Raw genomic sequence first — 26,694 nt, 5'->3', positions numbered from 1 at the left:
TTTACATATACTTAATAAATCAAAGTGAGATTGTAATTTAAATTATGAGGAGGTTATCATTGATTGTGTTTGTTATATGATAACTTTTTAAAGAAGCTGCCTGATAGATCTAATTTGTGCAAGTGACACTCTCTGCTATGAGAGTAGACCAAATTAGAAAAGACTAATAGTGATATGAAGGTATATTTAATTTCAAAGTTAACATTATATTATTTGATGCATATGAAACTATTAAATGTGTAATTTCCCAGTTTATTAATATATTTAAATATAGTGGACAAAAATAATGTATTTAGGAAAATACAATGATCACTTTTCTACATTTCTGTAGTCTATGCTTATTTGAAAGGTAGCTTTCAAATTCATTACATTCATTTCATGGCTTTATATTATAATTGATGTTCATTTTGGCCCACATTTCTTTTTTTTTCCCCACATTACCTTAGTTACCACCTAAAATCTTAAGGAAATGAAATCCCAAGGGGGTAGATAGACTACAGAAAAACAGTATACCCTGGACATTGACTTGAAAGGTTTCATGTAGAACCTAAGCTAGATCTAATTTGTGCAAGTGACACTCTCTGCTATGAGAGTAGACCAAAAAATACTGATTTTTTTACAGAAGGTTTTTTCAGTGGGTTTATTAAAAAATGCCAACATGAAAACATTAGTTACAAAATTGTAGTGCCCATAATGTTTTACAGAGTGTGGCATTCAGGGGAATTAAAAACCATAAAAATGTTTCCAAATTTATATTGGATACTCTCAGATGCCCTGTTAACTTGAAATATATCATCAAAGTAATCTGTGTTCAAGTGTATCTGCAGTAACTTTATTACATATCCTATTACAAGACCTTATTGAATATTCAAACTGTTTTTTGCGTGTCTATTATTTAAAAGAGAATTGCCTTTTCAATTTTAGTTTGTAGAACATGCTAGTGCAATACGTATTTTTATTTCAAACATGTATTCATGATATCACCCCAGGAAGTGGACCCTGGCAGCTGAGGAATTGATTTTTCAAGCATTACTAAACCAAAATCAACATAAAAGTCCGTGGGTCATATCACTAAACGAAACACTATATATTTAAATGTATGCTCTGCAAGTTTCAGTAAGAAAGGAATTTGTCTCTTATGCCTTTGTGGTGGCCATCGAATTGCTTTTTTGACTCCCAAAGTTATTTATATAGAACTTGCATACATAAAACAAGCAAGTATTTATCTTCTCTAATATATGCATAAACAGAAAAGGCTGTGGTACCACAGCAGGGTCCCCAATTACAAGTCAGCCACAACTTTTCTGTGTGATTATTGGCTACAGTGAATCTGGAAACAAATATTGCTGTTGGATTTTAATGTCTTTGTATGCTTTTAGACATCCCTGAGACTAGAAAGGCACTATAGAATTTTGCAAATAAGCAACCTTTCTTGCTGGTCACACAGCATGTTCTCAGCAAAGAAAAACACATGTGGGAAACAAGCAAATGCACCTTTCAAAATTAATTTGTGTCAGGAATGAAGCTGTCTCCAACTCTAATTTCAGTTTGAAAAGGGTTTCAACACCTGATATTTCTCTTCGTCAATATATTGACATGAGTTTCTCATACAGTTTTTCATGACAGTAGAGAAATCTTGTGAAAACCATGCTGTAAGTCATATCTTTTAATGTACACAGTGTCTCACTACATTTTTACCCAGGAAGCACTCACTCATGCCCAAGCATTCAAATGTTAATGGCCACTTTTTCAAAATTAGCATGGAGGCTCACATAGCTTAAAATGAGTACATCTCCATCTTTTGTTTCTATGAATCAGTATAATTTATTTAGAGATTTTATTTAATATAACTAATAAAAATCAATAATGCAAACTGTACTCAACATTGGTCAGTATATCAAGAGTTGGGTATTTAGACACAGACGACCTGGCTTTTCTTTTTGTCTCATTCAAGTATGTAAGCTCTATTAATGATGTACATTTTAGTTCTATTTGGGGTGAAAATATTAAGTTAATATATTAAACAAAGTAATCAGTGAAATTAATATATTGAACAAAGTAATCAATGAGACCTTACGTTAAACAGATATGAAGTCTAAGCATTTTGGTGGTTTGATGTGTAGGTGTGCACTGTCAAGAGTGATGTGGTTCATGCCACTGTTATAAAAGTTTTGGTCCGAAAAGAAAGTCTTGTTTCAAATTTCGTCATTTTGGAGGCAAAAGCCAAATAAACCTGGTACAATATAAAATTTGTTTCATCATTAGCTCTAGCACATGTAAGAAAAACAAACAATAACTATATGTCCAATCATTATATTTTCCAAAAACTTCTGGCCCCATAGTATCCTAGTTCCTATGTTTGTGTCACAAAATGGAAAAAAGAATCATCATTTTCTGCTACAATAATACAAGTCTATTATATGTTTCCCTGTGGCTTTTCCTTTATTTAAAAAAATACATATTTGGACAGAGAGCACATACAAACTTACCTATTGTTTAAAGTCGGGGTTACTATATGGAGAATAATTTGGTTACTAACTTTGAACACACACAAAAAAGAAATATATATGGACAATGCCAATCATTAAAGTTTTAAAATAATGTTAAAATTAAAAGGGGTTTTCTTGGTTTAATGTCTGTTTTGTCAGAAACTTGGATTGCAGCCCAGCCTTCTTTCTGTTTTCTAATTGCTTGGTAGACTTTTCTCCGTTCCTTTATGGGATCAAATCAACAAGAAATTCTAACTATCCTAAATATGTATGCACCCAACACAGGAGCACCCAGATTTATAAAGCAAGTTCTTAGAGATCTTCAAAGAGACTTAGACTCCCACACAATAATAGTGGGAGACTTTACTACCCCACTGATAATATTAGATCATCCAGACAAAGAATTAACAAAGATATTCAGCACCTGAACTCAGCACTAGACCAAGTGGACCTGATAAATACATTCAGAACTCTCCACCCAGAAACAACAGAATTTACATTCTTCTCGTGACATGACACATAATCTAAAATCAATCACAAAATTGAAAGTAAAACACTACTCAGCAAATGCAAAAGAACTGAAATCATAACCCACAGTCTTTCAGACCATAGCACAATCAAATTAGAAATTAAGACTAAGAAATTCACTCAAAACTATATAATTACATGGAAATTGAATAATCTGCTCCTGAATCACTTTTGGATAAATGATGAAATTAAGGCAGAAATCAAGAAGTTCTTTGAAACTAGTGAGAACAAAGACATAACATACCAGAATCTCTAGGACACAGCTAAGGCAGTGTTAAGAGGGAAATTTATAGCACTTAAAGTCCACATCAAAAAGTTAGAAACATCTCAAGTTGACAACCTAATATCACAACTAAATAACTAGAGAAATCAAGAGCAAAGAAATCCCAAAGATATCACAAGACAAGAAATAACCAAAATCAGAAGTGAACTGAAGGAGACTGTAACATGAAAATCCATTTGAAAGATCAACTAATCCAGGAGCTGTTTGGGGGAAAACATTGATAAAGTGGAAAGACTGCTAGTTAGATTGATAAAGAAAAAACAGAAGATTCAAATCAACACTATAAAAAACAACAAGGAGGATATTGCCAGTGACCCCACAGAAGTACAAACAACAATCAGAGAATATTATGAACATTTGTATGCACGTACACTAGAAAATCTAGAAGAATTTCCTGGATACATACACCCTCCTAAGACTGAACCAGGAAGATATTAAAACCCTGAAGAGACTAACAGTGAGCTCTAAAATTGAGGCAGTAACAAATAACCTACCAATCAACAAAAGGCCAGCACCAGACAGATTCACAGCTGAATTCTACCAGAAGTATAAAGAAGAACTGGTAAAGTTTCTACTGAAACGATTCCAAAAACTTCAGGCCAATATCCTTGACTGACAGCAATGCAAGAATTCTCAACAAAATACTGGCAAACCAAATCCAGCAGCACATCAAAAAGCTTATCCACCATGATTAAGTAGGCTTTATCCCTGGGTGCAAGGTTGGTTCAACATATACAAATCAGTCAATGAGATTCATCACATTAACAGAACTGAAGACAAAAAGCACATGATTATCTCAATAGATGCAGAAAAGGCTTTCTCTAAAATTCAACACCCCTTCATATTGTTCACTCTCAATAAACTAGGTATTGAAGGAAAATGCCTCAAAATAATAAGATCCATATAAGACAAACCCACAGCTTATATTATACTGAATAGGCAAATGTTGGAAGCATTCCCCTTGAAACCAGCACAAGACAAGGATGCCCTCTCTCACCACTCCTATTCAACACATATTGTAAGTTCTGGGCAGGGCAATCAGGCAAGAGAAAGAAACAAAAGGCAACAATTGGAAGAGAGGAAGTCAAACTATCCAGATTTGCAGACGAGGTGATTCCCTATCTAGAAAACCCCACGGTCTGGGACCAAAAGATTCTTAAGGTGATAAACAACTTGAGTAAAGTCTCAGGATACAAAAATCATATGAAAAATCACTGGGATTTCTATACACCAATGGCAGTCAAGCCGAGCGCAAAATCAGGAATGAACTCCATTCATAATTGCCACAAAAAGAATAAAAGCCTAGGAATACAGATAACCAGGAAGGGGAAAGATCTCTAGAAGGAGAGCTACAAAACACTACTCAAAGAAATTGGATATTGACACAAACAAATGGAAAACCATTCCATGCTCATGGATAGCAAGATTCAATATCATTTAAATAGCCATACTGCCCAAAGCAACGTATAGATTCAACGCTATGCCTATTAAACATTCTTCACAGAACTACACAAACATTGTCATTCTTCACAGAATTAGAAAAAAACTACTTTTTTTAAAAATTATATTTTAAGTTCTAGGGTACACGTGCACAACATGCAGGTTTGTTACATATGTATACATGTGCCATGTCGGTGTGCTGCACCCATCAACTCATCATTAACATTAGGTATATCTCCTAATGTTATCCCTTCCCCCTCCCTCCTCCCCACAATAGGCCCCAGTCCTGTGTCCAAGTGATCTCATTGTTCAATTCCCACCTATGAGTGAGAACATGCGGTGTTTGGTTTTCTGTTCTTATGATAGTTTGCTGAGAATGACAGTTTCCAGCTGCATCCGTGTTCCTACAAAGGACATGAACTCATCCTTTTTTATGGCTGTATAGTATTCCATGGTGTATATGTGCCACATTTTCTTAATCCATTCTGTCACTGATGGACATTTGGGTTGATTCCAAGTCTTTGCTATTGTGAATAATGCACATGAAAGCAAAAAAAGAACCCAAATAGCCAAGACAATCCTAAGCAAAAAGAACAAAACAGGGGACATCACATTACCCAACTTTAAATTATGCTACAGGTCTACAGTAACCAAAGCAGCATGATACTGGTACAAAAACAGTCACACAGGTCAATGAAATAGAATAGAGAACTCAGAACTACAATTGCACACTTACAACTATCTGATCTTTATAAACCTGACAAAAACAAGCAATGGGGAAAGGATTCCCTATTCAATAAGTGGTGCTGGGATAACTGCCTAGCCATATGCAGAAGATTAAAACTGGACCCCTTCCTTACTGTATATACAAAAATTAACTCAGGATACATTAAAGACTTAAATGTAAAACCTAAAACTATAAAAGCTCTGTATGACAACCTAGGCAATACCATTCAGGACAGAGACATAGACAAAGATTTCATGATGAAGATGTCAAAAACAATTACAACAAAACCAAAAATTAACAAATGGGATCTAATTAAACCGAAAAGCTTCTGCACAGCAAAAGAAATTATCAACGGAGTAAAAAGACAACCCACAGAATGGGAGACAAGTTTTGCAAACTATGCATCTAACAAAGGTATAATATCAAGCATCTATAAGGAACTTAAACACATTTGCAAGAAAAAGACAAGCAATCCCATAAAAAAGTGGGCAAAGAACATGAACAGACACTTTTCAAAGGAAGACATGCATGCAGGCAACAATCATATGAAAAAAAAGCTCAACATCACTGATCATTAGAGAAATGCAAATCAAAGCCACAATGGGGTACCATCTCCCACCAGTGAGAATGGCTACTGTTAAAAAGTCACAAAATAACAGATGCTGGTGAGCTTCTTGGGAAAAAGGAATGCTTCTACACTGTTGGTGGGAGTGGAAATTAGTTCAATCATTGTGAAAGACAGTGTGGAATTCCTCAAAGACATAAAGACAGAAATACTATTCCACCCAGCAATCCCATTACTAGGTATATATCCAAGGGAATATAAATAATTCCATTATAAAGTTAAATGTATGCATATGTTCATTGAAACACTATTCACAGTATCAAAGACATGGAATCAACCTAAATGCCCATCAATGATAGACTGGATAAAGAAAATGTGGTAAGTATACACCATGGAATACTATGCAGCCACCAAAAAGAATGAGACCATGTCCTTTGCAGGGACATGAATGGAGCTGGAGGCCATTATCCTTAGCAAACTAACACAGGAACAGAAAACTAAATGTCGGCATGTTCTCACTTATAAGTAGGAGCTAAATGATGAGAACACATGGACACAGAGAGGGGAACAACACACAATGGGGCCTATTGGAGGGTGGAGGGTGGGAGGAGAAAGAGGATCAGGAAAAATAACTAATAGGTACCAGGCTTAATACTTAGGTGATGAAATAACCCATACAACAAACCCCTCATGACACAGGTTTACCTATGTAACAAAACTGCACATGTACCCCCGAACTTAAAATAAAAGTTAAAAAAATTAAGATGGCTTTTCTCAATGCACTATTCAATAATCTCTCTCATGACTTTCCGAAAACCTATTTAGCAGAACACATTGTATACACTATCAGATGCCCAACCAAAATATATCTTCCATTTCTTTTGTACTAAGACTGTGCTGATTTTGTCCAGGTATATATGAGGAATGTGCTCAGGGGTAAGTGAGTACCACTCTATCCTGAGGGCAAGAATTATACTTGGTATAATTCACTCATGGTTAATTCATGACCTGATGTTAGTTATTGGTTTAGTGTGGGCATGTCCTGAGAAATGAGGCATGAAAGGAAGTTTGCTCAGAAGAAATGTGTCTCTGTGTGTGTTTTCCTTCTTAAATAAAATGAAATAAAATTCACAAGATGCTCTAGAAGTATTGAATTTACTGCCTTGGTCAAAAGCTATAAGGGCAGGATGACTGGAGTTATTGTAATTATTTTATGATGACAAAATCCAAAGGAATTAGAGAAGCCCTTTTAGAAGTGCTGCATGTTTGTACTGCTTAAGTAATCAACCCTGGAAACACTTGCCATATTCCAGACAAATTTAATTGAATATTCTTGTTTTTTAGAGTAGAAGACACCTAATGGACACTCCTATCATAGATCTCTTAATGAACATGTTATCCTACAGGCATGTTTATATGTCACTAGGTATTTATAAGTGATTAAAGTGATTAAATGCTTTTTTTTTGAAAACAAGTTCAAATCACATATTTATGTGTGAGCACATCTGTTACGTTATATAGATCTAACATTTGTTATTTTTGCCTACTTGAGCCTATTTCCTTTTTTCTATAATATATCACCTCTTTTTTTTTTCAAGTCACTCTGTTCTTCTTCATAGACCATGTGGATCCTGTGTAGTTGACCCTGCCCTCCCATTCGTAGGTTGGGTACATAATCCAGGACCACATACATAGATTCGTTCAGTGATGTACAGATAAACCAAGCCATAACATCAGGCTCAATTTCGGTATTTTCACTTGTGGGTTTCTTTGTATGGCAGTATTTAACCTAGAGCAAATTGGCAGCCATCTTGCCACCATGAAGGGTCACAGTTTATAGGAGAATTTGCCCTGAGAAAAGCATAGCTGCAGGAAGGAAAGAACATTCCTGATGACATTATTTGCCCTCTTGGGTCCAGCACTGCCTAAAGAAGCAATAGTCCCAAACTTTTCAGTAATGTTAGTTAATAAATCCACTCCACGTTGAATTTCTGCCATATACAATTTAAAAAGTCCCACTGACACTCCTGCCTAAAAGTCCTGCTCAGGACCTATTTCAAGAAGACTTCTTTCCTTATAATTCACTATATAAATCATATGGAACATATAGAACTGTTACAGTGGCATCATCATACTTAGATTATGATGCCTAATTAATTAAGACAATTAATTATTTTAATTAAAGGTGCCTAAATAATTAAAATAATTCCATAGGTCTTATATTAAAATTATTAATGATAATTCTAGATTAGGTTCATTTTTCAGCATACATTGTTTATTAATTTCTTTTATGATGGAGTTTTTGAGTAGATAGACTGATGCCTATCAATAATACACATTGTTCTTTGAAAATGATTTGTTATTCTCTGTATTCACTGAATGTTAATCCTTTCTTTATTCATTTAAGTTTTTTTCCTGGATTGCTGTATTTTTCTTTTTAGACTTTTTCCACAGCTCTTCATATCTGAAGATAACATCTCTTCCATGTTTTTAAGGATGATTAATTTAGTTCATTCTTTTTTTTTTTTTTTTTTTTTGTTGTTGTTGTTGTTGAGATGGGGTCTCGCTCTGTCACCCAGGCTGGAGTGCAGTGGCGAGATCTCGGCTCACTGCAAGCTCCGCCTCCTGGGTTCACGCCTTTCTCCTGCCTCAGCTTCCCGAGTAGCTGGGACTACAGGCACCCGCCACCATGCCCGGCTAATTTGTTTTTCTATTTTTAAAAGAGATGTGTTTTCACCATATTAGCCAGATTGGTCTCGATCTCCTGACCTGCTGATCTGCCCTCCTTAGCCTCCCAAAGTGCTGGGATTAGGCATGAGCCAAAACGCCCATCCTCAGTTTAGTCTGTCTTTTAATGCACTAGTTTAAGCTGCTATGTAAGTCATTGAGTTTTGCATGCTAGTTATCAATTTTTATATTTTAAAAGTTTATTTTAATTACTTTAAAAATAACAGCTAGGACAGGTATCAGAATATATATTCAGTTGCCTCACTGGATTCATATATCATCAACATTTTTAGCTCCTTAGGTGTCCTTCAATTTTTGCCAGCTGTTCTGTACATTTTAAGAATTATGTTTTTGTATATTTCATCCATCAATTTTAAGTGTCCTTTACGCCTTAAAGAATAGGGGTATCTTAACCACCACTTTGCTCCACCTCTGTTTCTTTCCAATATAACTATTATTCATAGAGTTACCGTGTAACCTTCAACATTACTGATTCACTGAGGTTTTTCAGAGGGTGCATATTTTATTGGTAACAAGGTATGAAAACAGCATTTTTTAAATACTCATCTGTGATTCTATTTTTCACTTTACCTACTTTCAATTTAGTTACCTTACTGCTTTCATGTACCTTTTTGAACGATTTTAAAATTTTAAATGAAAAATATAATACAAATAAATCTATAAAACAAAACAAAATACCTGTTTTTCTCTTCTTTTTTGTTTGCAATTTACAGCATATTTTATATACCTTATGTTATTTTTGGTCTTTCCAAAATCTAGGTAGTACATGTATTCTTTTTTGGCCAAAAAACTGACCCCCAAAGTGGCGATCCCTGAACTTAATCCTTGTCTAGTGCTCTTCTATTTGCACCAGACAAATTGGAATATTCTGAATGTTTTAGAAAGGTCAAACTAAAGGAATTAAACTCTACCTTGAAAACCCTTTAAAGTAATTCTATCAAGGAATTCTCTAAATGAAGGTAAATATGTTGAAATTGATGCAAAGTATGCTTTCCCACACATTTAATTCTGAATTCTGAAATATTTTTATTGTAATTGTAATAAAATTTGTTGATGGCAAATAATTTCTTATTTATCACACAAATTAACAGCATATCACTTGGTGAACATTATACACAGAAGCAATTTGAATAGAATTAATTCATTTACATTTAGTAGCCTAGAAGATTTGTTTTACCTGTTTAAATGTGAGACATTGCCAAAATTATAGCAGACAACTACAGAGAAGAATAAACCATAACCTTAATATGGGAAGCTTATTTTCATTTTCAAACAAAGTAACAGATAATGTTCTCACACTATTTAAAATGGATATTACTTACAGCTGCATCTGCAAAGGTCTCTTCATAAAACACTAGCATCAGAGCAAACTGTACAACTGTGTATATCTTTAATAGCTGAGATGCAGATGATGAGAAGGGAACATCTTTCCCAGTGACCTAGGTAGACAAGAAAGAACCATTTCCTTTATATTGCTCCAGACTTATTTCTCTTACTGAAATTCACACTAAGAGAGATATTTGAAAAAACGCATTTGCTTTTTTTTTTTTTTTTTTAAAAAAAAAGGCTAACATAATTTTTTAAAATAGAAACTTGTCTGTAAGTTAGGATACTTTTTTTCCCATTTTGAAAGCATGACAATTATGATGTAGTCTGCCTTAAAGAGTAGCATAAGAACTAATTCAGCAAAATGTGCAAATAATAAAATAGTCAAAATGAATGGGATGGATCTTCCCTATTTGATAATATGTCCATGATCACATATGACGGCAAAAGCAAAGTAAAAGAAAAAACGGAAGGTGGCCAGATGCAGTGGCTCACACCTGTAATCCCAGCACTTTCCAAGGCCGCGGTGGGCGGATCACTTGAGGTCAAGAGTTCATGATCAGCCTGGCCAACATGGTGAAACCCCGTCTCTACCAATAATACAAAAATTAGCTGGGCGTGGTGGCATGCACCTGTAATCCCAGCTACTCGGGAGGCTGAGGCAGAAGAACTGCTTGAACCCCGTAGGCAGAGGTTGCAGTGAGCCAGGACTGCGTGACTGCACTTCAACCTGGAGATTATTTAAAAAAAAAAAAAAAAAAAAAACAGAGAGAGAGAAGGTAATCTTGTCAGTGTAGGTAATCATACTTCCAAGAAAAATATCATTTTATTAGAAACAACTTTTGTAAAGTTATTTATTGGAAACTTTAGAAAAGTTACTTCCAATAAACTACATTTTTACTCTAGCATTTGAGTTTCCCCAAAATGCTACACATTTATTTTTTTAATGCAGACTCCAGGACTCATATAACTTTAAAAACAGTATTCACTTTGAGTTATCTATTGACAAAAAGAAAAACAATAAATGGATCATAGCAAACAGGTTTTTGGAGTTGAAATACAAAAATTATTTCACCTATATCAAGTTGGTGGATGTTACACTACTAATTATGAACATAAACAAAAGTGTCTGGGAAACTTATTCCAGGCGGCTTTGGTAACTGAATGAGAAAATGTCATTACTTAGATTAGGATTTTTTCAAAATAGGAATATTTAAATAAAACCTCTTATTTTATTTTATTTCCTTGAAACATCACAAGCTAATTTTATACACATAGTATCATCCTTGAAATTAAGAGTAGTTTAGTCTTCCTATTGTTTCTGCATTACTATACATAACATTTATTTGATAAGAAATAACAACTTATATTCTAAATGATTAAAAAGAAACTTATCTTTCTTTCCCAGAAGAGTAATTCTGGGTGAAAACTGAGTTTTTCATTTGGGTTCCTCTGTTTTAAAGATCTATCTTTTTGTTTTTGGTTTTCAATGTGGTTTCTGCATTTAATTCTTCTACTCTACTATAAAATGAATATAGTTATGGTTTGACCCAAAATCCAAACTGTCTTGATGTGACTTTAGATACATCTGTTCTGGGGGCCTCATTTCTTCGTGAGTTGAGTTAAGGTTAGACTGGCTCATTCCTAAGGTTCCCGCCATCTCTAGTGTTCTAGGACTCTGTGTCTGAGCCGCTTGTATTTGTGAAGTTATGCTCTACACAAAGGCAGGCATTCAAGTGGATATGAAAACCAGCCTCTGTAGCTCTGCTCCACAATCTGGGCTCCCAGGCAAAAGGCAGTGTTCACCTGGGAGAAGGTATTCCTTTAATTGGCACGTAGTTGGTGGACACTCACTAAGTTATGCACCACAGGACTGCATCTGACCGTGGGAACATCTTTTTACAGATTTGCATGAAAATAGCACATGTACAGGCTGGCTGTAGACCTGACAATATGAGACTAATCTTCACCATCTCCAATTCTGTGAACTCTATTTACCTCTGGAATTTCTTCACTTAGACCAAGTCTTGGTTTACCTGGACCCCATCCTGGTCCCTTAAATATGACAGACAACTTATTGAAGAATCCAGGTGTGGCCCAGAATGTAGTCCATATGTAAAATAAGTGATGGAACTAGAAAGAATAAAAAAGAGCTTATTTCAAATAAGATAAATAGGGCAGAAAGAATAAATACCAAAGATTATGTATATTTTTTATTGTTCAAGGTAATTTACACATATTAAAACATACGTTATGCATGATTAGAGCAACAGAAATTAATGTGTAATTGCATTCTGTGCTGTAATCTATTCTATGCACTGTGTACCATTAAGTGTGTTTCTGTCAGTATTTCTGAAGTTCAATAAAATTGTAATTTTGAAATGTAAAATCAGGGCAATTGTTTAGACAATCAGCAAAGTAGAAAAAAATGAGTTAAAAGGCTTTGCTTCCAATAGAATTAACTAGCACCCTGTGCACTCAACATCCCTCTCTAAGAACACCTTTTCTTTCTTTCTTTTTCTTCAAGACAGAGTCTCACTCTGTTGCCCAGGCTGGAGTGCAGTGGAGCAACTTTGACTCACTGCAACCTCTGCCTCCCGGGTTCAAGTGATTCTCCTACCTTAGCCTCCTGAGTAGCTGGGATTACAGGCGCATGCCACCATTCCAGGCTAATTTTTGTATTTTTAATGGCGACGGGGGTCTCACCACGTTGGCCAGGCTAGTTTTGAACTTCTGACCTCATGATCCACCAGCCTCGGCCTCCCAAAGTGTTGGGATTACAGGCCTGAGCCACCACGCCCGGCCAATGACACCTTTTCTAAGTGTTGCTCAATGGATACAAAAGTTGAACATGGAAACATATAAAGATTGAATATCTGCTTAAAAATTTAAAATATAAATCTTTACTATATTGTGTTACAGACAACACATATTCATAAAAATCCTCTAAGTAGTTTGTGATACTAGACTTCTGAGTATTAAATAGTCCGTATTCTGTAATTAGAGATCGAAAAGTTTGCTAATTGAGGCAAAAATTCCCTTTAAGTAGCATAACAGGAATCCCACATTCTTTAAATATTGTGCATTTGACATGGATAGAAGTTAAAAGTGGCCAGGCACTGTGGCTCACGCCTGTAATCCCAGCATTTTGGGAGGCTGAGGCGGGCGGATCACAAGGTCAGGAGATCGAGACCATCCTGGCAAAAACGGCGAAACCCCATCTCTACTAAAAACACACAAAAAAATTAGCCGGGCGTGGTGGCGGGCGCCTGTAGTCCCAACTTCTCAGGAGACTGAGGCAGGAGAATGGTGGTGTGAACCCAGGAGGCGGCGGAGCTTGTAGTGAGCAGGGATTGCGCCACTGCACTCCAGCCTGGGTGACAGAGTGAGACTCCATCTCAAAAAAAAAAAAAAAGAAGTTAAAAGTGTGCCCACATGTGATAGGTGTTCAATAAATGTTTGCTATTTATGACATATATATGATCATAATGCACCAGGAGACTAAAAAGACTCCTAGAGGTTGAGCATCAGCTATAGACTCTATAGATGAGTTCTAATGATAATTATAGAAATAAATTAATGGAGAAAGAAGTTTTGGCTTTATCAGAATTTGTGATTTTGCTAGTATTTTCATTGTGTTTTGAATGAGTTGAACCATTAAGATTACAAAAAATAACTTAAGAATTTCTTAAAATATCATAATAAGGAATCTGAAGCAATTAAGAAATAATTTAGAACAACCATTTATGCCTAATGTTCCATTATTGGAACGCTAAGCATGTGGGAGTTATTTATATCCTACTACTCAAGGTCACCGCCAAGGTCTACTTGGAAAAATTCAAAAAATTGCAACCTCAGGCATATATGGTTAATGGAATAGATCTGAGGAACAGGTAAATGTTAGGAGGAAACTTCGCCTGGGGCTTTGCAATAATAATGATATAGAAAACTAATGTGCTTATAAGTTATAATGTACATTAATATACTCATCTGTTTTGTAATTTTGGAAACTGACTACAGTTTTGTTTCTATCATTCTGGACACAAGCCATGAAAAATACATGGTAATGTTTTAAATGAAAATATTGTTTTTCACTTATTTATTTCCCAGTGCTCTGAAAATGTGCAATGCCAAAGGAGGGCAAGGTGAGTTATTTATGCCTAATAATAAGGAAAACAAACAAACAAGCAAAATCCTATGTCTGTTGGAAGTCATCCTAAGTTGCCTTGATGCCTCTGCAGAATAGGTGAGAAATTTACCTGTATATAAAGGAATGGAGGTGAAAATAAGTGAATGTTTTTGTAAGTTCAAGTATTCCTAATTATCACAACTTGCCGGCTTGACATTTCTGACAATATAAGTGAACATGTAAAACACTAAACCTTAGACCTACTTGTAATAATTACAATGCTGAAGGAAACGTGAGGGGAAAGACCTGGAGAATTGAACCTAACACAGTTTCAGCAGCTGTTCATAAACACCTGTGATTTTCTGACTACCGTTCCTCTCAAAATACTAATCATCCCACTATTTGTGCAGCTCTTATTGTATTTAATATTCACTTTCTCATTCTGTCTCAGTTATAAACCTCCTTTTCCTCAGCAAGACTGTACACTCCCAAAGCCTTGCCTCTGAAAGAAATCACCCACCAACCAGCAGCACTGGCATCATATAGGTGCTTGTTTAGAAACACAGGATCTTGGAACAGACCACAAAACTACTGAACAGAATCTGCATTTTAGTAGGATCCTCTGATTCACATGCACATTAAGTTTATAAAGTTCTGCCCTAGAGGATAGAGATGAAGTTGTCTATCTCTTTTTTAATGACTGCAATAAGGAGACAACTCCTATATGAAGAAAAGGTAGCTTTCAATGTATTCTTTCTCCATTGGTTTTATTTACACAAAGCTTATTATTAAGAAAGGATCCAAAATATTTGCTTATATTCTCCTGAGAGATGGATCATATTCTTAGTAAGTCTAATCAAGATAGAGACACAGAGAGAAATGCCACGTAGTTGAGAAGAAAGAAGAGAGATAATTACCTTTCTTCTTTTGGTGTACGAGGAGATAAAAATACCTTTCACTGAACAACTGAAGGCAATCTGTTACGGCCTTTTATGTAAAGAGGCAGCACAGTGTATAGGTTAAATTGAATTCAGCCAGTCTTGGGCTTAGCTTTCAACCCACCTTGGTTAAGCTTACAGCTAACAAGTTTTGTAACTTTGGGTGAATTATTTAAATTCTGGGAACCTTGGTTTCCTCCACCAGAAAATGGGAATGAAAAGAGCCACTGCTTTATAAGGTTTTAGTAATAGCTACGTTAAATATTTTTCTGCTGCGCTGTTAGCAGTGCACATGGTAGAAGCCCAATAGACGTCAACAATTTTGTTATTTCAACTTTCACTGAAACTCAAAGTAGTCTGGAAAAGCTGACCCAACATGAGCCAGTAATTTCCTCACTTACTGAAAGTTGTAACCAGTCCCCTGAACAGAGCTGTCATTGACCAGCCTCTTCAGCTTTTCAAGTATTCTTATCTTTTTCTCATTTATGAGTGCCTAACCCCAGGAGTATTTGTGGTGGTCTGACTCTGACAGATCAGAGCTTCACAGACATTCCTGATTTCTCTAGTGCCAACCATTGAGACCAATGAACAAGCAGTACCACATGTCTAACAGAAAACTGGTCCAGTCCAACAAGTCTTAGCAAGTGAGGTAATGCACAGACTTAACCAATCTGTAATAGCTCCTGACACTTGGGTCCAAGAAGAGTAACGCAAAGCCCTCATGTTGAATTTCTAACCAGAGTCATGCACCCTGGAAGCAAATATTTTTCTTACTGTGGGTTCAGCCTTAATTATACATGCTACTATTGCTCCTACTGAATACATGAATATATTTCAGGTCCATTCTGAGAAAGGATATGTTTAGAAGCCATTTTCTTTGTCATTCTAGGCAGTAGACATATTTGAAAATTAGCTATTTTAAAATGTATTTTGCCTGATTTGATTCAAACTTTTGTTTGTGTGATAGAGTTATATCTAAATTGTTTATAGTTACAAACTTTTTTTCAGGTTAGTATAATATACTATCACTTTTCAACAGCTGATTTTTCTCTTAACTGTAAGATTTATGAAATGATATAAATGCAGAAAAAAATAAAAAACAAGTATGTTACCTGCACTTTGATTGGTTCAAATGTATTAATGGGATGTGTTAAGCCATATACAACTTTCTCATTTTCTGTTTCAAATGTCCCTGGAAGATAAATATTAAGGATATGAGATTTGGCTTCCTGTAATTGAGGGAGATGATTTAATTTTTTGATTTTAATACGTTTTACTTACCAAATATTCTATCCCAAATAATAAGAACACCAGCAAAATTTTTGTCTATGCAATAACGATTTCTGCCTATGAGACAAAATGTTAGAAAATATTTTTTCAGAAAAATAGTTATGCTTTTTGAGATATCTTCATCTTGTTTTTAGAACATATTCATAAAATTCAGATTTAAGCAAGAGTATAATTTCCCTGGAAATGTCTTCTCATTTACAACATCAGATTTTATTCTCTAATAAAGGAATTTTTATTTTTATTTTTCAACTAATTATACTAAAAAGGGGAAGTGTTTTCTTAAAGCTATATGTAGGTTTTCTTGTCACCATTTTTCAGTATAAAATGGAATAAATGTAAATAATTTTTTTCAGGACCATTAAATAAAAATTAAGAATGAAATGATATCAAAAATTATAAATAAGAAATAAAATAAGGAAACAATGTATGTAAATGTGTTTTTATTTTAAATTTTTGATGGGATGTCTCTCTATCCCTTTTCTCTGCATCTGTTTCAGGAAGAAAATTTTCTACTTAGAGTGAGACTTGACTAGCTTTTTTAAGATCATAAAAGCCATAGTGAAAAATAAACTACCCTTAATTTTTTCAAAACTCATATCACATATATTTTTCCTGCTGCCAAATAATCAAATTATAATGTAAATAACTGGTTATTATTTATTTAACACATTTTTTATAAAACTTAAGTAGACATGATGATATCCATATGACTGCAAATCTAAAGAAAAAGAATAATTAATTAATCAAACCACAACCCCAAGAAACTCAACTATCCTGAGTTCCCATTCCTTTTCATGGATTCCATGTAGGCAACCGCACATTTGAATGTGCAGATACAAGGAAAAATCTCCCATAGTGTAAAAGTAGAGATAGATCGGCTGAACAGATGCAGACACTGTTGCTATATACATGGTTTAAATAATGGTTCTGAATTAGGAAGGAAAAATTTTGCCCCTTAAGGAACATTTGGCAATTTCTGGAGACATTATTGGTAGCCACACCTAGGAGGGGATACTAATGACATCTAATGGGTGGTGGCCAGTGAAGTTACTAAATTTCCTACAGTGCACAGAACATCCTCCACAACAAAGAAGTATCTGTCTCAAAATGTCAACAGTGTTGAGGTTGGGAAACCCTGATATAAGCAGGTGGGGGTGTGGGAAAATGAAGTCAGAGGAAATAGCATCTGTTTTGTTTTGTAATGTGGACTTGTTCTTCTCGGCTCCTTCTATTTCCTTTTATATAGAAGGAACTGCAAGTGTATAATCCCCTTGGCCTCTCCACTCCCTTACTAATTAGAGATGCTTCTTGACTTACGGGAGGTTATGTCCCAATAAACCATCTAAATTGAAAAACATTGAAAGTCAAAAATGCTTTTAATCAGAGTGTGGTGACTCAGGCCTGCAATCCCAGCATTTTGGGAGGCCGAAGGTGGGCGGATCACCTGAGGTCAGGGAGTGTGAGACCAGCCGGATCAACATGGTGAAACTCCGTCTCTACTAAAAATACAAAAATTAGCTGGGCTTGGAGGTGTGCACCTATAATCCCGGTTACTCGGGAGACTGAGGCAGAAGAATCGCTTGAACCCAGGAGGTGGAGCTTGCAGCGAGCCGAGATCGTGCCACTGCACTCCAGCCTGGGTGACAGAGTAAGACTCTGTCTCAAAAAATAAAAAAAAAGCTTTTAAATAAGCCTAATCTACTGAACATCATAGCTCAGCCTAGCCTGCCTTAAATGTGCTCAGAGCACTTATATCAGCCTGCAATCTTAGGCAAAAATCATCTAATACAAAGCCTATTTCATAAGAAAGTGTTGAATATCTGACATGGTTTATGGAATACGGTACCAAAAGTAAAAAAATAGAGCGGCTATATGGGTCTCAAGGTATGATTTCTACCAAACATGTATCACATTTGCATCATTGTGAAAGTGGAAAAATCAGAAATCGAACCATCATAAATCAGGGACTTTCTGTCCTCCCTGGAGTTGGAGAATGACTGTTGAGTTTCAAAGAGGAAGCCGCTTGTGCTCTCTGCCCTGGCCTCTCCTCCTGTGGAAGCCTGTGCTTCTGCTCGGCTCCCTGCCATAAACATAGGGCCTGCCCTTCTTGGTAAGGCAGGGCTTCAGGGATTCAGGGTTGCCGAGGAAGACTAGAAACTTATAAAAACAGAACAATAGCATTTACTTATGTATTTATTTTACTGGCTTCCTTCTCTCAGTATTGTTTGTGAGATTTATTCATGTCGTTGTGTATAGCAATGGTGTGGGCATTTTCATTGTTATATCATTCTCCATTACATGTATGATATAAAATTTATCTGTTCTACTGCTGAAAAACATTTGAATTATTTCTGTTTTTCTGTCACAAATAATGCTGATATGCACATTGCTATACAGGGCTCAGGGTACACAATGTGAACATTTTTGTTATTACTTAAGTTGGTGTCTTTAAACCTTAGGCACTAGCCACTTGGGATTTTCTCCTTGTCAGGGAAACACAGCTTATATTGAGATTGTCCAAGGCCTTAGGCAGGAAGGTTTATTGGGCTCTCCTTAAATCAAAACAGTTTTCAAGACCACTAACTCTCTGCCTGTAGATAGGAATGACCTTCAGCACTGGGTCGAGGAGTAGCCTTCGACAGAATCCTTTAGAACATAAAATGTGCATCTCTTCAGCTGGTTAACTCATTTTCTACTACAATGGAGCTAAGATTTAGGTAGAACGAAAAATCCAAGTCAGATAGATAAATCCCCCCACTCCACCCCCCCCAGTTCATACTTTGGAGATGAGGCTTGTACCAAAGAAGATAGAAAAGAAGAAATTATATTTATTCGTAAAACATGTGCTGACTATATTGGAGGATTGTGATTAAATGAAGTAAGGCAAATAATAATGTATTTTTTTAAAGAAATGAAGAGGAAAAGAGAGAAGAAATAGAACTTCTTACCATGATGAACCCTATGATGGCTAGGAGTATTAAGAATCAGTTCCAAAGGACCAAGGTTATTGATGACCTGTTTAAAACAGAAGGAATATTTATACACATATTTATCATTAAATGTGTATTAGTATATAAATACTCACATTAGAAACTCACATAAATTAAGAGACATTGCAAGTTTCAGGGTTGGTATCAGAGAGTGGAAAAAAGTTCCTCTGAAATCTGGAATTCATATAAAGACAATAGTAATCTCAAAACTCTATTCTGAGAGGCAGCATGGTGAGTTTGGTGTCATGGTTAAGAGCTAGACTTTCAGTTCAGCTTCAAGAACCTCCACTTATTACTGTGTGATCCTGGGGAAATGACTAGGTTTTCATATCTCAATTTTCTCATCTTTAAAATGGAAATAGTAACATATCTATATAATAATGTTGTTCCAAAGATTATTAATGTTACTGTATTACATGCCACTATCACCAAGGCACATTTCCCTTAGATTTCACGTTGTGTTACCGTTTTTGCCTTTCAACTATGGCTTTGATTATTTATGAGAGCAGGGTATTACTAGGAGAGTGAAAACACTGTGTTACGTTTCCTGGAGTTACTTCACCCTGTAATCAGCCATGCAGCAACAACTTAATATTGTATCAGTAATCTATTACATTAGGGTGATCCTACTTATTCAAATAGAATACTAAATCATCTCTTACCTTTCAAGACATCGTCTACCATTACATCTTAGAGGTGCAATTCAAAGTCAAATATGTAAAAGGGCCTTTTTTCACAATTAAAGTTACTTCAATATCTAGTGCCTAACTTTCTAATTAATTCTCACAACATTTCTTAGTAAGAATTCCCTAGTTCTGAGTCTATAAATTCTAAAAATCGTAGGAACCAGGTAGCTGTCATGAAAAAAGTACAGCAGCCCACATGTAAGACATTTGGTATGTTATATTAATAATATTGAACAACTTGAACGTCCACCAACCATGGCAGATACCAAGATATTTTACTTTTCTTTATTCACAATCTAAACTGATTTGTTAGAGCCTACCAATGAGAAAATCAATACATTGTCATGATATTTTAAGACATGACTCACTCTTAGGGTTAGCTTCCATTTGCAGGACATATGAGGAATAAAGAAATGAGTTAAATGATGCTAAAGGGAAAAATAGTCACTGACAATTATGACGCTGATATGAATTTGATAGTAAGTCAGTGCTGTGGGAAGAAATAGAGAGAGATGGGACTGTTTAAGATGAAAAAATATTTAAGACACATAACTAAATTTAAGGTGTACACCTTGTTTAGATATTGATTTGAACAAACCTAACATAAAAGACATTTTATAGGCAATAAAGAAAAATGTATTATAAACAGGGTGTTATTAATAGATTATAGGAAAAATATTATTTTCATTGGGAGTTATAAAGTATTGCCATTGTGTTAGAAGATGCGTTTGTTTAGAGTTGTATAACTGAAATATACATGAGAGGAGATCCAGATTTTGCTATGAAATATTTTGGCAATGAAAAAAGAAAGAAAAAAAGGATAACTGATGCAAATAAATCGAAATCTTGAGTTTTGAAACAAAATGATGGAGATATATAAATTTATTCTGTTATTCTCTAATTTTATGAATGTTGGAAAAAATTTAAGTTAAAAACAAACAGAACAAATTGCTAGTAATGTCCATAAATGCTCACTAAGCCAACTGGAAAATAATAGATTGCCTAAGTCTCAGACATATTTCTAATTCAAAACTCTTTATCTAGCAGGGTTTAATTATTGTTTGGCAATCTCTGATTAAAACACCCAATTTACAGTTGCTCAATAAATGTGAACAGGTGGGGTGACCATACCATATTCAGCTTGTGGCATCGTGTACCCTCTTGAAATGGAAGCTGTGGCAATGTTGCCACATGTCAAAACTTATCCTTCTCTGGGACAGAGGCCATCGACATCTCTCCATTAGGCACATTGTTTACCCACCTGAAAGAGACAGTTCTTGCCTCTCTCCCTGTTGCCCAGCTGCTAAAGGATTTCCAGTTTCCATTACAGAGCAGAGAGAAACACTTGCATGCAAAAGAATGTATACTATATTTTATGTGTCAGTTTAGCTCTCCCTCCCTTCCTCCCACCTCCCTCTTCCTTCCTTCCTTCCTTCCTTCCTTCCTTCCTTCCTTCCTTCCTTCCTTCCTTCCTTCCTTCCTTCCTTCCTTCCTTCCTTTTTTCTTTTCTTCCCATCCCCCTCTCTCTCTCTGTCTTCCTTTTCTCTAAGATCCTATCCACTATTTTTAAAGTTATTTCCATGAGAGATATATTTTGACCTCCAAACAGCAGAACTTTTGATTAATTCATACGATGGAGCTCATTTATATACCAAAGATTATCTGTGTTTTTAATTTCAGGAGTTTAAACTGCCGTGAATATATAGTTCTTATAAGAGAATACATTCCAATGAAATAAAGCACAAGAAGCATTATCCCACAAATACACTGTTAATAACCAGGAATTGGGAAGAAGGTACAGATGAATAACCCTGTATTTGATTGGACTACATTGCTCTCTACTTGGTGAAAAACTATTTGTTAAGAAGAATGGTGAAGAATAGAGAACAAGAAAGTGGGGATCCTTAGCAGTCTGGACATTGAAATCTGATGCTTTGGTTGGGCTTTGTATCTATGGCAGAGAACCAGATGAGAAAGGATAAAACCATTTTACCCTTGTTTGTCCCTTTGGTGCCTAACATGTGTTACAAAAACAAAAACAACAAATGTGGGTGGAGAGGACTACCCTGACCAGCTTCTGCTCCCCAGATGCATTTCTGATCCTAGGCCCTGGCGTGTGTGCAGCCAGATGTAAAACCACACAAATGGTGAGTGCCTGCAGATGACTGGAGCCTTGGCTGAGTGCACTATTTTTTTTAATGTCAAGCCCTTTTTTTGCAGTGAAAATCTTTTGCTCCTGCAGGCTAAAGGACGGTGATATCAATATTGAAAGTTCCTTTTAAAAAAAATAGTTAAAAGCCAAGTACAACACAGTCAACCACAGATAAATTTCCTGGTAGTGCCTATGAGTGAGTACCTTGGAGCTGGGGAAGACCACCTCTGAGTGAGAGATGATTCATCATTCCGACAGCCCAGTCAGAGCCTCTCATGTAAAAAACCCTTCCAATTCAAAGTCATGGAGAATTCATTAATATTTAATAAGGGTTGAGCATAACGACTTAATTATCGCCTACTTTTGCAAATTCAGCCATTTGGCAATTTGACGACGTCTAGCTTTGAATCACTTCCTGAAAATATGTTACTCCGGGAATAATTGTAGCAATTCTCATTTTTAGAAGTTATTTGTTTGTGTTATTTTTTAGACATAGATGCGTTTATTTAAATTATCAAATTTTAGGACGTACAGAGGGCTTCAAAATAACATAGTTCAATACTTCATTATTTTAAAAAAACCCATAAAACTGAAGCTCACAGAGGTTAAACTACTAGTTTAAGTTTAATCAGGTTGGAATAAGCCCTAAACCCTTTCCGATTTCAGCTCATGAATCTTTCTACTTATCTATCATATTGTTTTTAAGACATACAGCAATTTTCCATTGAATAAAAATACTTTAAACTTTTAGAACTTTAATAGAAAATGATAATTCCTTTTCTATTTCGTATTAGTTAAAAGGATGCCAGGTATTTATAAAGATCCCAGGGATTTCAGCTTCTAAACCTCCCCATATGATATTTTAGGGATTTTTGGCTGCTCCTTTGGTCTCTGAAGCAATGCTCTAAATATTGTATTCTGTAACTGGTTTTTTCTTGGTCTTATAACTTGAGAACTATGGATGCCTAGAAGGGCCATGAAGGGTTTCAGAAAGTCAGAAAAACCCTGAAGTTTTAGATGACATTTTATAAATAAGTGCCTATGGTATTTTTCTGGGGAGAAATTCTAGCATTTCTATTATATACTGAAAAGAAAGCATGAGTTCATAAAGGTTTAAGAGCCAATGTCCTAAACAGAGTTGACTAGGTTATTTCCTATTATATTGTGTTGTCAGTTTACAGATCAGTAAAACCTGAGTGCTATTTTCTCATCCAAACTTCACAGAAACTTAAACATTTTTTAGCTCATTTCTTAAAATTGTTAAATTTTTCAGACTATTTCTTAAGCTATTTCATTTGTATAGTAACAAATTATAAATATTTAAATAATACAAATGACAATTTTGTAACAGTAAGCTCCATGATGATTCACTTTCATTCAACAAAAATGCTCTGGACAATTTGTTGGAATGATCACAAACTCCTCATTTCTTCCTCTCCAATCTCTGGTGGAAGTGGGAAAGAGAGTTAAATATAAAAGCAAGAGAAGACGGAGCCATGAGACCATTGTTATCTCATTATGTCATATCCCCTGACCAAAAATAAAACGAAGCCAAATAAAAAGACTCCTTGTAATGAACCAAACATTGTCCAAACCTTTCAGAGTTCAAAGCCGTTCACATTCTTTCTGGAGAGTGATTTCTAATGTTCTCTTTCTTCTCCGTCTAAGACATTAACCTCCTAAAAGCTTCTGGAATCCTGTTTTTTCTCCAAGATCAATTCTCCAAGCACGCTTCTCGATTTTTCCAAGGAGAGTTTTGTTTTCCTTTCTCTGGATGCATATTGAGAGATCGTTAATTCTCACGTCTTCCAGTTCTGTGTGCTAGTTATTTGTTTTCATTTCTCATACTATATTGCAAGTTTCATGAGGATGAAAATTGTGCCTTACCATTCTCTGTGTTTCTCAGGTCACATACAACATTGGTTACGCATCGTGATTGTTTGACAATAGTATATCAATAGATAAATCCCTCTTACTCCTCTCATACTCTTATTTCTTTATAGCGGTGGTTCTCAAATTGGGGTGATTATCATCCCCAGGCAATTTTGGCAATGTTTGGAGATAATTTTAGTTGTCATAACTGGAAAAAGTGCTACTGGCATCTAGTGAGCAGTGGTGGGTTTAGTGTTGTTAAATATTCCACAAAGAATAGGACAAGTCCCCACAATAAGAATTATCTGGTACAAAATGTCAATAGTGCTCAAGTGGAGGAATTCTGCTTTGTGGATATGGGGGTCTTTCTGTGCTCCAGACCTCTACTGTTCAGGAGGAAAACACTGCATAATTTCCTAATCTGGGAGTTGGTGGGAGGAATGACATAGGGAGTGAGTGTGGTGGTCATTACCAGGGCCAGAGGCAAAGCATGAGTCTGGAGCTCTTGGAGTTTGAAGCCAGGAATGAAAGTCCACGCATGATCTTTAATCAAGTGAGTTGGGCAAGTTAAGATAAAAAGCTAAAATGAAGGAGCCAAAACAAATAAACAAACAAAACAAACAGAAAATCACAGAGCAAGCAACTGTAAAACTGGATAATGAAGTGGTGAAATTTCGGTGATCATTGGCAAGTGAATACCATAAATTATTTTTATATTATCTGAGTTCAGTTTTAGGAGAGCTTCAGTTTCAAATGAAAGTAGCCAGAGATGGAAAAGTGATTATGAGATTTCTTTTGAGAATCCTTATGACCCTCCCTATCCTGCACTCACACATTAAGTTGAATAATGTAGAGACCTAAAAGATTCATGAAACTCCCATTGTATCTAGGTGACCAGTCTGAAATAATTTTCCTATGGAAATTGATAAGCTATGTACATGCGATAAATAATTAAATGCTTACTCTGAACTGATCACAGTTTTTTTCATGATACAATTTTCAGAAGTTTTCTCACTACCTTATATTACCTAAAAAACATAATTCTGTGTCTTGTGTCTTTCCCATTTAAATTGAAAAATACTGGAGTTGAACTCCACAAAGCATCCAAATAAATATAGTAAATAACAGTCTGTCTGAAATTATTTTTTATTCAATTAACTTATTCCATTCTATATAATTCATAATTATTTCTCTTGATTCCTTTGATTGGGAAACATTCAGTAGTTAGAATTTTGTGGCTTGATTAAAAGTAGAGATGCAATTAACTGGTGATTTTAGTTAGAGAACAAGACTTATCTTCATCGAAAGTATTCAGTTTGTTCAAAACAAGTTATTTTCTTTGTTTGAATTGCTTGGAAATTTGCCTCCTCTTACCTCATTCTGACTATTGAGGTTGACGAAGAGACTTTCTAAATATTGGGAATGCCCATAATATTATTATTCAATTTTTACATCTGCAAATGGATACTAAAATACTAGAATATGTTATTGAAAAGTCATAGGAATATTTATAACCACTTACTTTTCAGAAAGAAGGCATGCATCTATGGTTAATTGTAAAGTTCATCCCAAATCAAAGATGCTTACAAATATTTATGATTCTTGTCTGAGAGGGAAAAATCATAATAGGGAAAATATATCCTAAAAAGCGTGTGTTTTACAGAACCCTCTTTATAAACATGCATGTGCAAAATGATATGCTAAATGCTGAGGAATGACTGGGTTTGGGTGAAGTGAAATGAAATCTCCGTAGTAGGATAAATGTCTGCATTTAGATGAGCATAGGTTAGAGTGACAACATTGACTATAACTAGTCAAGACTTTTCGTTATAACGTCATGCATGATTGATGTTCCAGCGGAGCCCAGACCACTGTGGGTCTTCTTATTCACTGTAGCCAGTATTTAAGGGAAATACTAAGCCAGCCTCTTATACATGTATTACCTGACAGGAAAAATCTTTGTCATGTCAGATTCAGCTGAGAAAGATATGCTTTAAAATGAAGTTTGAAAATGATAATTTTTACAGATTAACTTTCAGGTAAATTAGTGACAAGATTCCGTGTCAGCCAAGTCTAAAATTAAATGAACTAATAAGTAGGCCATAATTACTTGGCTTTTTCCTGGCCAATTTTCTTCTCCCACACCTCACTTCTGTTCTTCCTCCTCCTCTTTCATTTTTTTCTCTATCTTTCTCTCTCTCTTCTTCTTCTCTTTTTGTTCATTTATTCTTTCATCTATCTGTATCCATCTATCTTATCTATCTATCTAAACATGTGTGTGTGCATATGTACAAAAATGTATTTGGAAAGACCTTTATAATTAACTATAGGCTCATGCATACTTATCTAAAAAGTGTGTAGTAATAAATAAATATTTCTGTGCTCCTTCAATAAGATATTGCCATATTTATTCTCATTTGCAGATGGAAAACCTGAAGGGCACAAATATTATGTAGTATAATCATATATTTAACCTTATTAAATATATTTACCATATATACTAAATATTAAATATATATTCAAATACTGAA

The 26,694-nt window shown here is 35.2% G+C and overlaps 1 protein-coding gene across 1 annotated transcript in view; it reads right to left on the bottom strand.

The window, feature by feature from the left end:
- Window positions 1-26,694, bottom strand: part of AGMO (alkylglycerol monooxygenase) — a 352,083-nt gene that overhangs the window by 172,033 nt on the left and 153,356 nt on the right. Inside the window, exons 6-10 of the mRNA XM_007981992.3 lie at window positions 19,412-19,478; window positions 16,455-16,520; window positions 16,286-16,365; window positions 12,105-12,239; window positions 10,103-10,219 (exon numbers count right to left, since the gene is read on the bottom strand). Coding sequence (XP_007980183.1) covers window positions 10,103-10,219; window positions 12,105-12,239; window positions 16,286-16,365; window positions 16,455-16,520; window positions 19,412-19,478 — 465 coding nt within the window. The remainder of the gene's footprint in view (window positions 1-10,102; window positions 10,220-12,104; window positions 12,240-16,285; window positions 16,366-16,454; window positions 16,521-19,411; window positions 19,479-26,694) is intronic.

The sequence above is a fragment of the Chlorocebus sabaeus genome, chromosome 21 (assembly GCF_047675955.1).
Source record: "Chlorocebus sabaeus isolate Y175 chromosome 21, mChlSab1.0.hap1, whole genome shotgun sequence".
In the NCBI taxonomy this organism is placed as follows: domain Eukaryota; kingdom Metazoa; phylum Chordata; class Mammalia; order Primates; family Cercopithecidae; genus Chlorocebus; species Chlorocebus sabaeus.
Note: the sequence above shows the minus strand (reverse complement) of the source record. Positions and strands in the feature narration are given on the sequence as shown.